Source organism: Tubulanus polymorphus, unplaced genomic scaffold, assembly GCF_964204645.1.
Source record: "Tubulanus polymorphus unplaced genomic scaffold, tnTubPoly1.2 scaffold_52, whole genome shotgun sequence".
In the NCBI taxonomy this organism is placed as follows: domain Eukaryota; kingdom Metazoa; phylum Nemertea; class Palaeonemertea; order Tubulaniformes; family Tubulanidae; genus Tubulanus; species Tubulanus polymorphus.
In genome coordinates this window covers 78,002-93,043 of record NW_027437458.1, presented here as the reverse complement: position 1 = coordinate 93,043, position 15,042 = coordinate 78,002, and the positions used below count along the sequence as shown (strand labels likewise).

The 15,042-nt window shown below is 36.6% G+C and overlaps 1 protein-coding gene across 1 annotated transcript in view; it reads right to left on the bottom strand.

Moving 5' to 3' along the window:
• Positions 1-6,939: 6,939 nt before the first annotated feature.
• LOC141914601 (uncharacterized) overlaps positions 6,940-15,042 on the bottom strand; it is a 49,625-nt gene continuing 41,522 nt past the window's right edge. Inside the window, exons 3-5 of the mRNA XM_074805840.1 lie at positions 13,238-13,374; positions 10,075-10,560; positions 6,940-7,099 (exon numbers count right to left, since the gene is read on the bottom strand). Coding sequence (XP_074661941.1) covers positions 7,076-7,099; positions 10,075-10,560; positions 13,238-13,374 — 647 coding nt within the window. The 3' untranslated portion in view covers positions 6,940-7,075. The remainder of the gene's footprint in view (positions 7,100-10,074; positions 10,561-13,237; positions 13,375-15,042) is intronic.

The following is a 15,042-nucleotide window of genomic DNA, read 5'->3' as shown; positions in this document are numbered from 1 at the left end:
AGTCAAGAAAAGGAATAATTATTCTAAAAATTGATAACATGCAGCACGTATCTAGCCTCAAAAGAAAAGGGCACCATTATTTTTCGAAAAAGGGCATTTAATATGCGTGGCGGCTGTCAGTCGCTCAATTCAGTCAAGATTAAGGTGCATTATTCTCATAAAGGGCATTTAATACTCGTGGGCGTGGGCTCTGTCCAAAGAAGTAGAACCAACCTGTTTGGGAATAAATCATTTTACGAATGAAGTATATTTTTTTATTTATAGAGAGCCGATCAGTGAGAATGATACTGCATGTGACATCAATGATTCAGATATTCCTCCGTCCATAGAACTGTTATCTAGGTAAGTTGCATTTATGTCTTTATTCCACTGATTATTTACATGCATCGGCGGTCTGTCTCAAGTAAAGGGCATAATTATTTTCACAAAGGGCATTGTTTACATGCGGTGGCAATCTGTTCTCAAGAAAAAGGCACAGTTATTTTCAAAAAAGGGCATATAAAACACATAGTTTCTGTCCGTTGCTGAAGTGAGTCGAGTAAAAGGCGAATTATTCTCAAAAAGGGCATTTAATACACGTGGCAGTGGTCGGTCCTTATGGCAAGGGCACATTTCTTTTTGAAAAGGGCATTAATTTACACGTGGTCGCTGTCTGTCCATGGATTAGGTATCTGTTTTTGATAGAATTATAGAACCAACCAGTGTGGGAGTCTGTTTAACAAGCAAGATAATATTTTTATTTATAGCGAGCCAAAAACTAGTGAGAATGATACTGCATGCGACATCAGTGATTGATGAATTTTGTAGTGAGAAAATGGTTGATGATAGACCTGCTAGTACCAATGATGTAATGTATGATGACACTTCTTTAAATGATTCGTATGGTGATATTTCGATGGATGATTCCGATACAGATGATGATTTCTACGGCCCTTTACCAACAGATTCTAATAATAACAGCTTCAGGTAGGCTTTAAATCTTAAAATCATGTGTCAGGTTAGGATTTAATCATAACTGTATCTAAATCATAATTATAATAGTAAAAATGATAAAATAAATATTTCTTATCTTGAAATAAACTTTTCAACATTATATTATATAACTTTAACGCTCAAAAAGTCATCAAAAGCGCTATTCAAATTAGACACGTTCGAATCATTCCATGTTTTATAGGTAATAGAGACTCTGAGCTTCCAAAATTCCTTTCTTAAGAAGTTTTTTCATATTTGTATTTTGCAGCATGTCCAATCCAGATAGAGGTTTTTCAGTGAACACAGGTGATATGACATCAAAACTTTCTAATGCGGAGAAATATGCTGTCTTAAGGAACATTTGGACACCAAATGAAGATTATTCTTTTCCACGTCAAAAAGATGGTGAGAAGAGCCGGGCGTTCATCCATAAATGGTTCAAAATGTATCCTTGGTTGGTATATTCAGAAAATCTGGACGGTGCTTTCTGTCGGCCGTGTGTTCTGTTTGGCAGACCGTGTACTGAAAAAGGTGGGAAGCCGATTGAGTGTTTGTATACAAAACCTGTAGTGAAATGGAAAACAGCTATTACTAAGTTTGATGTACACCAAAGGCAATTGGACATGCATCCCAATGCTGTTATCGATGAGCAGAATTTTATACGTATGATAACGAATAAAGTGGTTCCGGTCGACGCTCAGTTAGACCAAACCAGGAGTGAGCGTATTGCAGAAAATCGTAAGATTTTAGAGTCCTTGGTCCAGTGTGTGCTCTTTCTGAGAAAACAGTGCTTGCCTTTTCGAGGACACCGAGATGATTCAGCATCATACTCAGATAAAAGTACAAATAATGGATTATTTCAGAGACTTGTAGATTTTAGAATTGATGGTGGCGATACAATACTGGCAAATCATACGAAAACCTGTGCTAAAAATGCGACATATCGTTCGAAAACTGTGCAAAACCAAATTATAAATTGTGTTGGAGATCAAATCGAAAAATCGATAGTGGATAGGCTAATTGAAGCCAAATTCTTTGCGATAATTGCTGATGAGGCAGCGGACTCCAGTAATAAGGAACAATTGGCATTGGTAATAAGATATGTGGACGGTGATGGAGAAATCCAGGAAGACTTTCTACGGTTTATCCATTGTGATGATGGGACATTTGGAGCTGATCTAGCCGAATATATTAAAACTGCCATTAAAGACCTCAGACTAGATATGGCTAACTGTAGAGGTCAGTGTTATGATGGGGCAGGCAATGTAGCTGGAAAGAACAAGGGCGCATCATCATTAATTGCGGCACAATTTCCCAAAGCCTTGTACACCCATTGTGCTTCTCATCGTTTGAACCATTGTTTGATGTCCTCCTGCCAGATTCAAGTTATCAGGAACATGTTAGACACGCTTGGTGAGTTGAGCAGGTTTTTCTCATTCTCGCCCAAAAAAGATGAGCTGTTAGCTGAAAATATAGAAATATGGTCCCTGAAACGAAAAAGCGGAAACTGTTAGATGTTTGTAAAACGAGATGGGTTCAGCGTTTAGATGTGGAGACATTTTCTGAACTCATTGAACCTGTGATAGCGACCCTGAATGATAATGCAACGAATCAAGGTGGTCACTGGAATGCTGAATCAACATGAAAAGCAAATGGTTTGGCAAAGGATATAGGTGATTTTCACTTTGTTATGTGCTTCATAGTTGCTCGAGAAATCTTTCAGCTGACCCGCGGATTGACTCTAAAATTACAGTACATTGAACAGGATGTTTGCAAACATATTCAAACTCTGCATGACAGCCTAGAAAAATACCGTCAAACGATCAACGCAAATCACGCTGTTTGGTTCCAGCAGCCTACATCACTGGCTGAGAAACTCGAAATTCCGGTCAACAAACCAAGAACATGTGGACGCCAGAGAAACCGTGAAAACACACCTGCTGATACAGTTGAGGACTACTACCGCCGCATAGTGTCAATACCATTTATTGATCACCTTCTCGAGCAAATTAAAACCAGATTCTTTAGTGGACAGCAAGATATTATACAAGCGTATTTGGTGATGCCAAATTAATTGTCAGATGCGAGCAGTGACTGGAAAAAATGCTTTCTACAGTTTTGTGATCAGTATTCTAGTGATTTGCCATCATGTACCAACATTTTATCAGAACTGCTACTTTGGGAGGCTTATTGGAGCAGGCAGGAGAAGAAACCTACATCGCTACGCCAGCTCATTCCACTGGTTGATTGTGGTCATGTTCCCGAACATTAGTACTGCACTGCGTATTTTAGGTACGATTCCGGTCACTAGTTGCCAGTGTGAGCGTTCTGTTTCTGCTCTGCGCCGACTTAAATCCTACATGAGGTCTACTATGTGTCAGGACACACTAAATGGGCTTGCACTCATGGCAGTCTATTATGGAACGGAGGTAGATGTGTCTGCTGTAATTGATGAATTTGCGAGGCGAAATCCACGTCGCATGACTTTTCTTGACATTTTTGAAGAAAAGTAATTAGCTTTAGTTCTTTATTCTTCTATGAACGTTGTGAGGTGTCTGACTGTATTAATCTACATTTAAAACCGTGGCATTTATGATAATTTGTAATACTACTGCATATTGAGTGACAGTTTCAGACAGTATACTGTAGTTGGATTACTTAAGTCAAAATCAGGAGAAACTGCTATTATTCTGTGAAATGCAATTAGTCAAAATCAGGAGAAACTGCTATTATTCTGTGAAATGCAATTAGTCAAAATCAGGAGAAACTGCTATTATTTTGTGAAATGCAATTCGTCAAAATCAGGAGAAACTGCTTGTAACAAGGATTTTATTTTGTGCATCAGTGCATAGAAATTATTGGAATTATTTTTTAGTCTACACATGGATACACTAAGATCACTTTTAGACAGATGTGTAGATTTTACAGTAAAGTATGTGTATTGTTCTTCATGCTCCTTGAAAACTTTTCTAACAATCATTATCCATAATCACCTTGTATAATAGTAATTTCAGGTAGTTATTAATCTGTGCAATACAATTAGTCAAGATCAGAAACTGCTGGGGTTCTTTGTGATATTGGATTATTTTTGTAATCTTTTCTGTCTTTAATGAAATGTGTGATTTTAAATATTCTGTGCAAAAGAAAACTAGGACATTCTTACATGGGTTAAATGTAAGCTATTGAAGTTATTCATGTTAAATGAATCTAGCTTACTTATAGAGAGAGAGAGAGAGTTCATTGAATCTTAATTAATTAAATTCCATACTTGGGGATCATTGTCAAATTCTAAAGTTAAATTAAATAGCATTAAAACATTGAATGGAGCGTTTTGTTTCACATTCCTTTTCATATGTCATTTAGTCCTGCTGTGAAAAATCTACATGTACTTTTTTAGCTGTCTCTTACCATAAGATACTGTCTCTTGTCAAAAGACACAATTAGTAGGTACTGTGCAATGCTTATTGATTAGTCATTACGCCTCTAATATTGGATATTATTATGTTACTCTTCTGATAATATCTTAAATGTAATCAGTGTATGAAAACTGCTGAAAAGTACTTACCTGGACACTTCAATTATAGAGTCCAAAATGTGAGATATTTCACTTTTTGCTTTGATTCAAATTACCTCATCTTAATGTGTAAATCTTTCTTAGAAAATGAGATATGTGCAATCTCATTTAGATTGTAGTTAATCAAAATTATTTTGTTATGTACCTTGTTTATTTTATGAAATACTTAATTGCATTCTATAAAGTTCGTTATCACATTGTTTCCATATTTATAAATTCCCATCTCTTAAAGAATTGTTGCAGAATGTCATTTTTGTGTCTCAGGTGCCTGGAAATTGCATTAAAATGGGTTGAAATTCAAAAATATTCTGGGGGAGGTCCCCCAGACCACCCGCGAACGCTTTGCGCCTTCGGCGCTCGTCTGTCATGGATAGTGCCTTTTCTTATGAATTGCCTTTTTTAATTCTGTGCTCCTGTCATTGTCTGCCTCTAGATCCGCCCCTGAATATAGTGCCAGTCCTAGAATTTTTAGAATTTTAAAGGGTAACTGACACTTTTTTGAAGATATTCTACTTTTTACACTAAACGATATGTTATAGTATACAATAAGGCTATGTGATTTCATAGTTGTCAGAATTGATGATTTTGATGTTCGCGCACCTGTTCAGTGTATACATTGCTTCTGCTGAATGCATGGTAATAAGCTACAAGAGCAATTCAACTTAATTTTATACCTATTTGGAATTGAGACAAAATGCCTCTTGATTTTGAAAGTCTACATATTAATGATTATAATTAGCTGTTTAACGGATCATATACGTTCAAACTAAGGGCAAAAATAGGATCTGAATAGCAATCCATGGCATTTTCTAGTAGACAGCAAGGAACACAGATGTTTAAATCATCCTTTTGTAAGTAAGATCATGGTTAGATCTAAGAATATTTCGACTTATGAACTGATGAAACTTAGACAGAATTAGCTGCAAGAACAATTTCAATTCTTTTCTTGAAATATACCTCGTATTGGTGGCGGCTTTGGTAAAAAAAATTCGAATATTTTCTCATCCACCCTATTTTAAAACTTAGAAATGATGTTTGTGAAAGATTTGTGATGTTATCTATCAAAACTCTTCTGCGGCGTGAAACTTAATAAAAAAACATTAAAATCAAGATCAAGAAAAACATCAAAATCAAGAAAAGTGGTCGATATTTATTTCAGGTCATTATTTACTACCAATTATAATCTATTTTGAACTATTTTATTTTTACTTTGATTGTTCCATCACCGCACAGCGGCAATGGTATACATTTATATAACGCGCGAGTTCATCGTACTACCACGTGTCAGTTCATACATTAGTATATATGCAAATCAGCAGTGAGCCGCGTACTGCATGTATGGCTGTGTGTATAGTAATCAGCTGAAAGAGTCTATATATAGCACAGTCACTCGGCGATGATAGTATACACAGCACTCTCACACATCGGCGGGCGCTACTGTCAGCCTCTTAAATCGTCAATTAAGACGAACTAATTGACAAATCAGTGAATTAAAATCTCTGATGAAGGGCCTCGGCTTATTGGGCGAAGCTTTATGAAATCCATGTATTTTAGGCTAAAAAACTGCCCTCGGCTTATTGGCCGGAAAATACGGTAGTAAACGAATATTATGAATCTATTTATTCTTTAGCGAGATCGAAATCTGTGATTGCTTATAAGACTCTGTATAGTATGCTTGTGGTGCTGAACTATAGGTGAACTATGGAGCAGCAGTAACAGTGCTGAGAGCTTAGCATAGTGTACTTTATTAGCTTCATAGCAGCGGATTGAAATCTGCATCTTCAATTTGATCGATTTAGCCTATTCAAATTACTCATTGATTCTTTGAAATAGGTTTATGCAATAGACAATAGATCCTTTTACCTCCCTGGCCAGTTTCAAAGCTGTAAAACAATCTGGCATTGAGATATAACAGAACATACACGCAGTTTCCTCAAAATTCAACGCATTTCTATAGACGCTATTTCTCAGCTCTGCCTTTAATGACGTTGCAGCGCGCCCCTGCTGATTTAGCCGACGCTGAACAGTAAGCGATTGTAAATAATGAAGTGAGGTAAAAAATCTTGTTACAAAATCACAAATTGCACGTAAACTAAACATTTTGGAACAGAACGGTTGAAGATGAGTGTATAGATCAATAGAATACATCATATTTTGAAATTTAAAAAAAGTGTCAGTTACCCTTTAAGATTTTTGTTTTACATTTGCGATTATAAAACATTCTGGTGCATTCATAAATCTTTGATTTTGTAGAAAAGAAAGACAAAAAAATAAATTTTAATTTTAGACTTAATTTTTTTAAAGGGTATATGAGAGAGGAATATACAAATAAAATCATACGTTAAAAAAATGAATTACGAAAAAAATACTAAAATACTTAGAATTAACCTTGAATTAATTGTTTACTTCGATACAAACGATTTCCATGTGATCCATGTGATGTTCACTTTGTCACGCTGTTCTCGCTTGTTCGTTAATGAAAATTGAATCGTTTAATCGCTTGCTAGAAGTAATACCCTAATCAAAATCTTATTTCGTAGTTATACGGTTTGGCTGAAATGAAATTACCAACTTATTATAAAAGATCAAAAGATTAGCGTTTAAAAGTGCAGTGTTGAGATGTTCACGTAATTTTGAAATCAGCAATTTCATTTGATAAAGAAATCTTTTTTGGCTTAAGATGTGAAAGAAATGCAATAGGCTGTAATTCTAGTTTCACATACTTTCCTACTTTGTTGAGTAAATTGTTTATACAGGTTATCAAAAACCCAGCAGCAGCTATCAGTCAGCAGGTCAATTACACTGGCTAACTAGACAGTGATTGATGAACGAATGAACAAACTGCACTGACCACCATAAGAGAACGAACCAATAGTAATTACCTCTTAATAGTAATAAACTTAGCACCGCAATATCTCTATGAGACTTTATTTCAAGGTGCCAATATAATAACACGCAAAATGTACGGTGTTTGAACTTCGCTGAATCGATGAACCAATGAATCGCTGAATTATAAGATAATTATCAGTTTTCTCCAACTAAACACTTTTTCTAAAATTATTGTAAACCAACGTTAAAAATACTTGAATTTGGAAGCAAATATGGGCTAGAACCAACAAAGGTACTGGTTTAAGGTGCAGATATACAGGGAATCCCTTTCATAGCGACCAACACGGTGGTATATCCCTTTTGTGTCGAAAAGTAAATAATTTTCGATCTAGACGACTACAGGGCCCGAAGAAGTCAAATAAAATACTCTAAACCATGTTAACTGTAGATCGATGAAGAAATTCCACAATAGAATTTTGTATCATGAAATTTATTTAAGTTAAACCACAACGTTTCGGCTGTTGACTGACAGCCATCTGACTAAAAGCCCTTAATCACTAGGAATGTCTACATTCCACCTGATGATGGCTGTTAGTCAACAGTCGAAACTTTGCCGTTTCACCTTAACAAATTTTATCATATTTAAAATTCTATTACGGGATTTCTTCATTCATGACCCCAGGGACGATCACCAAAGGCCGTTACCGTAATCCAAATGAAATCTTGAATACCATACAAAGTTTCTTCTATTAAATTCGGTCAAATATGGGCTAAATTTAGATGATTTCTTTAGAATGTTTAAAATCCACATGGATATAGCATATTTTGTTTAAAAACAATCAATGATTTCGCGTAATTAGAATTCAGGGAAATTCGAACACTCCGAAATGCACATCTTAATTTAAAATGCAAAGACATCCAGGCCACCGTTGAATATAAACCACCATTTCAATAATGAGAGGTTAGCCTGAATTTATGATTGCGCTTTTAATCTAAGAATTTAAATCAAAAAGAAATGCAGACCTATGCTTGAAAATAGCTGCATTTGTTCAAATTGGATTCTTTATTAAATTATAATATAATTAATTTATCATGAATTCTCATCTCACGCTTCATCACTCAAATGTCCAAAAGTGTTATATCAACGAATTGGTCCAACCTAAGTCGCTTTGTTGATCTAGCATTATCCATAAGACAATAAGCACACTTGTTATTACACATCAAGTCATTTTCTTAGCGTAAATTTTAAGTAAAAGCGCAAAATTTTTCCATTAAAACTCTTGAAGTTAAGTTTGTGTCTGTACTACCGATATAGTTCTATCAATATCCGCCAGGTGCAGACACTTCCTAGTGATATTCATTCAGCTCCCGACTATTTCGGGAGCGACAGTTTGGGGTGAAATTACGCTCCAGACTATCTCGGGAGCGGTAGTTATAGGGTTAAAGGTCCATATTTGTCAAATGTTTCATCATGGATAGGGCTGCCTAAATTATTCTTGCCATGAATAAATAAATTGGCTTGGACAGGAGAGAGGGTTTAACGTAGCAAAGCAGATGAGAAAATTATTTGATGAGAAATGATAGCGCCTTTGAGAAAAATGCCTATTTTTTATGAAATACTTCCATTTTTAGAACTAAAATTTGTACCTATGAATACCGTAAAAACCGGCGTATAAGTCTACGCGGCGTATAAGTCGAGGTCGATTTTTAGACCTATATTTCATGATTTTAACATATATCCGGCTTATAAGTCGAGTCCCTTCTCTCAGAAGAATAATTTCTAGTATCATTGTATTGAATAGTTTGTTTTGATAACGATGTGTGCCTTCACGCACGCCGCCGCGCGTCAGCCTGATTGCTGCTGTGTGTTAATCAATAGACTGTTACACACACTCAGGTATAATACACTACCATACAGTGAAACAGTAGTGTGAGTCACACGCTATATATAGCCTAATGTATTAAGCGCTGCTATGAGCGCGCATATATAAATACATCGTTTTAAATGAAGCTGTGTCAAAATGAAAGAAGTTTTTTTCATTAAATAACTTTATTTATCATGAATAATTATTCAAACTGTTATAGCAGTAAGAAGATGAACACTGTCTTTTTTGTCTGGTAGAATCAATATTTCTTGTGACCTGAAAATACTTCGTAGAAAACTGTACTCGGCGTATAAGTCGAGGTCAATAATTTAGTAAAAATAATTTAGTAATTTGGTAAAATCAAGGGTTAAAAACTCGACTTATACGCCAGTTTTTACGGTAGTTCTTGCCAATATTCTCTGAATTTGGATTGATTCCCAATAATTTTTTCTATACCACCACCCTGCAAGTGCTTTTAAGCAATCCAAGGCGATATCCATTATCTTTTTTCTCAGTCACAAGAAGTGATGCAGACTCCCACCATAGAGAAAGATAAGTACTGTCAAGTGGGGATACTTTTAACATGGGGGTTACAAATGTGTAAAAAGTGCAGATTTTGGTGAACAACAATGGCTGCCAGTCGGCCATCTTGAATCAGGTCCGGACAGTTTTCAGGCATAAGATGTATCTAGGGTAGATACATGCACAAACCAATGATCAAAGTTCTACAAAACTTCCCAAAATAACTGGACCTGTCCACAGACAGAAGATGAACGAGAAGTGAACGCAATTGCCCATTGGGACTTAAGTCCCAAGTGGGTTACAAAATCTTACCTCGTCCATGGCATGTGTGCCATTACTCATCTCAACTTCATGTTTGGAAGATGAGGTAACAGCCGCTAGCCCCTTTTGTTTCCTTCGCTTCACATGATTGTATTCATCATCCGCAACTTGATCCCCAGTAATCATAGAATCATCAATAAAATTCTGTCCGAATGAATGACTTTTAACTTCCCGTCCTCTCTTACTGAAAACAGGTTTCAAAATATCGCAATAGATACTAGAATCTTTGAATTTGACGGTATCTGTTTGTGTTTGAGTTGTTGAGGTGGCTGACAACCCAAATATTTGCTGGCGAAGTGAATTTTCTAACTTCATCAGATTCATGATGTCACCCTTGAAGAGTACAGATGTGCTAGCTGAATCAAGCGTACATTCAACTTTGTAGTCATCATGTAGAGAGGTCAACATCAAGTCTTCACTTCCATGGATCAAGGAAAATATAGCCTGAGGAAGCTTCGCAGTCACTTCTGAAAAAATCTAGAAAAAAAGGTGTATTGTATAACGCAGAAATGTATAAATGTAATAACTGTAACGTAATAACGTATAAATAGCTGATAAAGATGAAATCATGGTATACTGCGTAGTAAGGATGTACATGGTATAGGGTTTTTCCCTATGACTCACTAGCACATGGCAGAACAATCAATATTATGTTCCTTATAAGGATGTCACTGGGAAAGCCCTTCTTAAGGCTGTAGTAACACTCATTCAGTAACATTCTTAATTTAAAGTTATTTCTAAAAACTACTGAATAGCCAAATTTTGATTCGGATTAACCCAGTAAAAATACCTTAAACAGTGGCATATATTACAATTAAATATGGATTTACAGCATCGAATTAACCGATAATTTTGTTAATGTATTAAAGAGGAATTTGGACTAGGATAGTGTATGTATAAATCAAAATACAATATCAAGCCCAATATCAAACATGTTTGATATTGGGCGACGGAAAATTGCTCGTCGCTGAGAAATTTCTCACCGATCGCTCGGGAGCTGCCCCTGTGCGGAAGCTGGAGACGCCGAGCAATGAGCAACTCATGAACTAGCCAATGAGTAAGCGAATAATTATCATGTAATACTTCCAAATACGGCAAAACCCGAGGTAGTAGCGTTACCATCTTGACAAGTCACATGATACAGATGTTTGGCATGAAAGATAATCGCCTCTCCGTCACCAGTGGTAGCACACGGGCGACACCAAGCGATCGATTACTCAACTGTTGCTTAAAAATTGGTCGCAGCAACCAGCGACTAAAAATTGCCTCATGTGTACCGGGCTTAAAAACTAGGTAAACATGCTTCTGATGATATGCAAAAGCACCATCTTATATCATGTCTGGATAAGATCCCTTGATATTTCAAGACAGTCGACACTGCCAGAATTTTCTAAATTTGATGCAATTTTAGAGCTATCTGGGCTTTTCTTGGAAGCCTTTGCGAATCCTGTATCCAAGACATATATTAAATAGCCCAAGACATGTATTAAATAGCAAAAGATATGAGTCCAAAAGGAAGAGTCGTCTAGGCCCCCACATGAAAGTCACCAGAAAACATCAACTATATTTTTGAAACAGCCAATTACGAATGGTTTTAGTTTAATGAAAAATTTCACTCAAATAATTTTTAAAAAAATTTTTCTAGGGCACCTTGAAATTTTGAGGAGGGAGCGCTCCCCTGCTACCCCCTTGAATCTGCCCCTGTATAAAACAAGAGGCCCACGGGCCTTGAATCATTGGTACGTTATACTGTGGTTTGGTTGATGTTTTACATCTGCTGGCAAATTTTCAAAATGATTTTGTTGGTTGGGAGAACCACAGACTTAAGGTAAATTTGTCTTAATGTACGATTTTCATTTATGCTGAAAATGAATTTAATTTTTCTGCCGAACGATTTAGCCTCTGCGTATTATTAAACCTCATTAATGCGGGAAAGAAGAAACTAGTTTAACAGAATAATTTCGGCACTTTCGCCTACATGATTCGTATGAACGATGTACAACTGTAAGGGTCATCTCGACTGACTGCGGTCTTTCTTCCATGAACTCATACAGTAAGGCCCTCTTGCTGAGTAATGAAAACAAAAACAGAAAAATTTTTCTGAAAGCAGAATCCTTACTGATTCATAATAAGTAGCATCGAAACGTCGCCGGCGTTAGTGTCACAGTAGACTCAGGCCGGCTGATGATTCAATTCCGTATACAGCAGCAGCAAATAACCATCGCAATATTGCAACTTGCGACAAATAACGTGTAAATTTAATCACTGTTGTTCAACATATGGAAAAGATAATAAAGTTTTTGTAAAGCTATTTTTCCTGGTGCGCATTACAAAGCGAATCCATCTGCCGAGTGCATAAGGGGCCGCTCCCGCCTTGTGAGTGTGCTGAGCTGGCAGGGCAATTTAAGTGAAAACTTATGTTAGAATATAGCCGAACCGATGGAATTTTGCAGACCATCATCATCTAGCTTTCAATAAACATTCTCACCTACCGCCGTCATATTGCCGTGGCAACATTCAGCCGTATCTAATTTAGTGTTAAATTCTCCCGTAATAATGCCCCTCGCTTTCCGCCCACCGCCACACAATTTACAATACATTCCTATAGTAATGCATTGTTAATTTGTCCCATAATACCGCCATCGAGATTAAGTCTACCCTGCACGCACGCTATGTGTCAGCGTACAATGTGTGATAGTGATGACAAGCAATGACACACCAGTAGGAAGGGTACCTGCTAACCTGGTGTGTTCCTGACGCTTTAAGATGAAGGCCTTGCAAAAAATCTGTCATGGTAGGCAAAGCAGCATTTTTAATCTGAATCAGGGGCCGATTATGTCTAAAAATAATTTTTGGCTGCCCTTTTTGAATTGAGTCTACACCTTTTTATTTGGTATTTTAATGCTTTTGGTAAATGATTTGGAGGATCATATAGATAATTTCTTTATACCGCCATTCTCGTTATAACGCCAAAATTAGCCAGGTCCCGATGGTGGCGTTATAACGAGGTTTGACTGTATATACAGTTTGTATCTAAATATTATCCGTACACAACAATTCATTCATTATTCCCAAAATCTCAGCATTTGAACAGAGGGTCATGAAAATGCACAATTTCAGTTGGTCATACGTTAAGTAATTAGTCCACCCTTACCTTATATGGTTTTAGAGTCAAATTAGCAATTTCATGAGGTTCATCTAATGGCTGTGATGCCTCCACTGCCAAATCAACTATTTCATAATTATCAACCGGTATATCTTCAACACGGGAAGTTACTATATCTTGACATTCTGAAAATAAAACTGGTTTATGTTAATGGTAAATATGAGCTAAGATATTTGGAACTGGGTAAAGATTAAGTTGTTTTTGATACATGCAGTTTCAAGATTTTGCAGGAAATGGTCAACCTTGGGAACTCCATATTGGCATTAACATATGTATTTACTTCATTAGTAAAATTCAATGGTACATATTAAATGCATGCATAATATTTAAGATATGATGTTCAAACATCAATTTTGTGTGGTCAATTTTAAAGTACTAAATGGAATTACAAAATACAGTAGACTCCTCTCAACTTGAATCCCATTAAGTCGAAAGTTATTCGCTGTCTCCTATGTTAAACCAGACATTTGAATTCACTCTACTCGAAATTGCTCAACTCGAATATTCGTTCAACTCGAACTATTTTTTACCAAAATTACGTTCAAACTCCTCTAAACTCAAATGCCGACAGCAACAACAAGTATCGGTTAAAAAATGCATGTGTTTACTGCTTTGAATTGTAGGCTACATGGAGACATTTAGTCATTCGTACGTAAACGATCTCCAGCTTGGTTAGTGATCCTAAATACCCAAAAATTAAGGGCCTGTTGCCCGTTCACTTATTAAAAATTTCACTACGGTAATACGGCAAGTGGCTGTTCATGATCGATCAATTTTCGCACCAAGTAAATTTACTTTTATTTTGCATCTTTTTGTCAAACAAGCCATGTTGGATTGAATGTTTTATTGAGGTTCAATTTTTCAATGATTTTTCTTACAAATTTCGTCAAAACCCCAGATCGAATTCCGCTAAAATCGTTGATTTTTTTTTTCTGGTCCCAATGATATCGAGTTGAGTGGAGTCTACAAACTGTACTTAAGTGCGAAACAAAATAGGTTACGAAATAGGTCCTAGTAAAGTTGAAATCAAATAGGATGAGTGTCATTTATTTTCACATAGTAGTAGCGGTCTCATGGAAAAACAGCCAATCGCATTCGCTCTTTGAGACAACGCCCCCCCCCCCCCCAATTGAGGTCATTGCAATTTTATACTGTTACCTGGTATTTTATTGTAAGAATTGTATTGTACTGCCTGGCTGACTTGCATTTCCGGCAGTGGTTCACTGGTTTAATCCAGCTGTCACAGTTTGTGCCTCCTTAATGCCGGCTCATATATATAACACTGCCGGGCTTGTATTAGTCATTCAGACCTAGGCCGTTCTTGGAACTATTAAAGTGTTGCGCTGTTTTATATCCGTTGTTAGCAGTTTCTTGTTAGCTTAGACGTTTACTCCACATCAGAGGATTTGTCTTTGACCCGCGTGTAACAAATTGGGGGCCTGTCAAACTGGCGAATAGCGGTCTGGCTCCGGAGTCGTGAAAAGGTACTGTAATCGTTTTTCTACCTTTTCCGGCCCCGTCAGTATTTAGAACTTTCGCGTTCTGTCGGTGTATGCTTTTTGCTTTTTGTTATGTTCTTTCTGAACTAACATTTGGAAATTTCGAAACTTTATAGTTTGAACAGTGTTGTATATTTGAAAATTAATGACAATGTCTGAACGGTCTGAACAGTTCGTTTTATCCCCGTCAGCGGAGGGATTGTATAGATTGTTGAAAGCAGATCTGTTCAGTGTTGCAGCACATTATGGGCTTTCCACGCAAACCTCTATGAGGAAGGCTGAGCTTCAAACCTT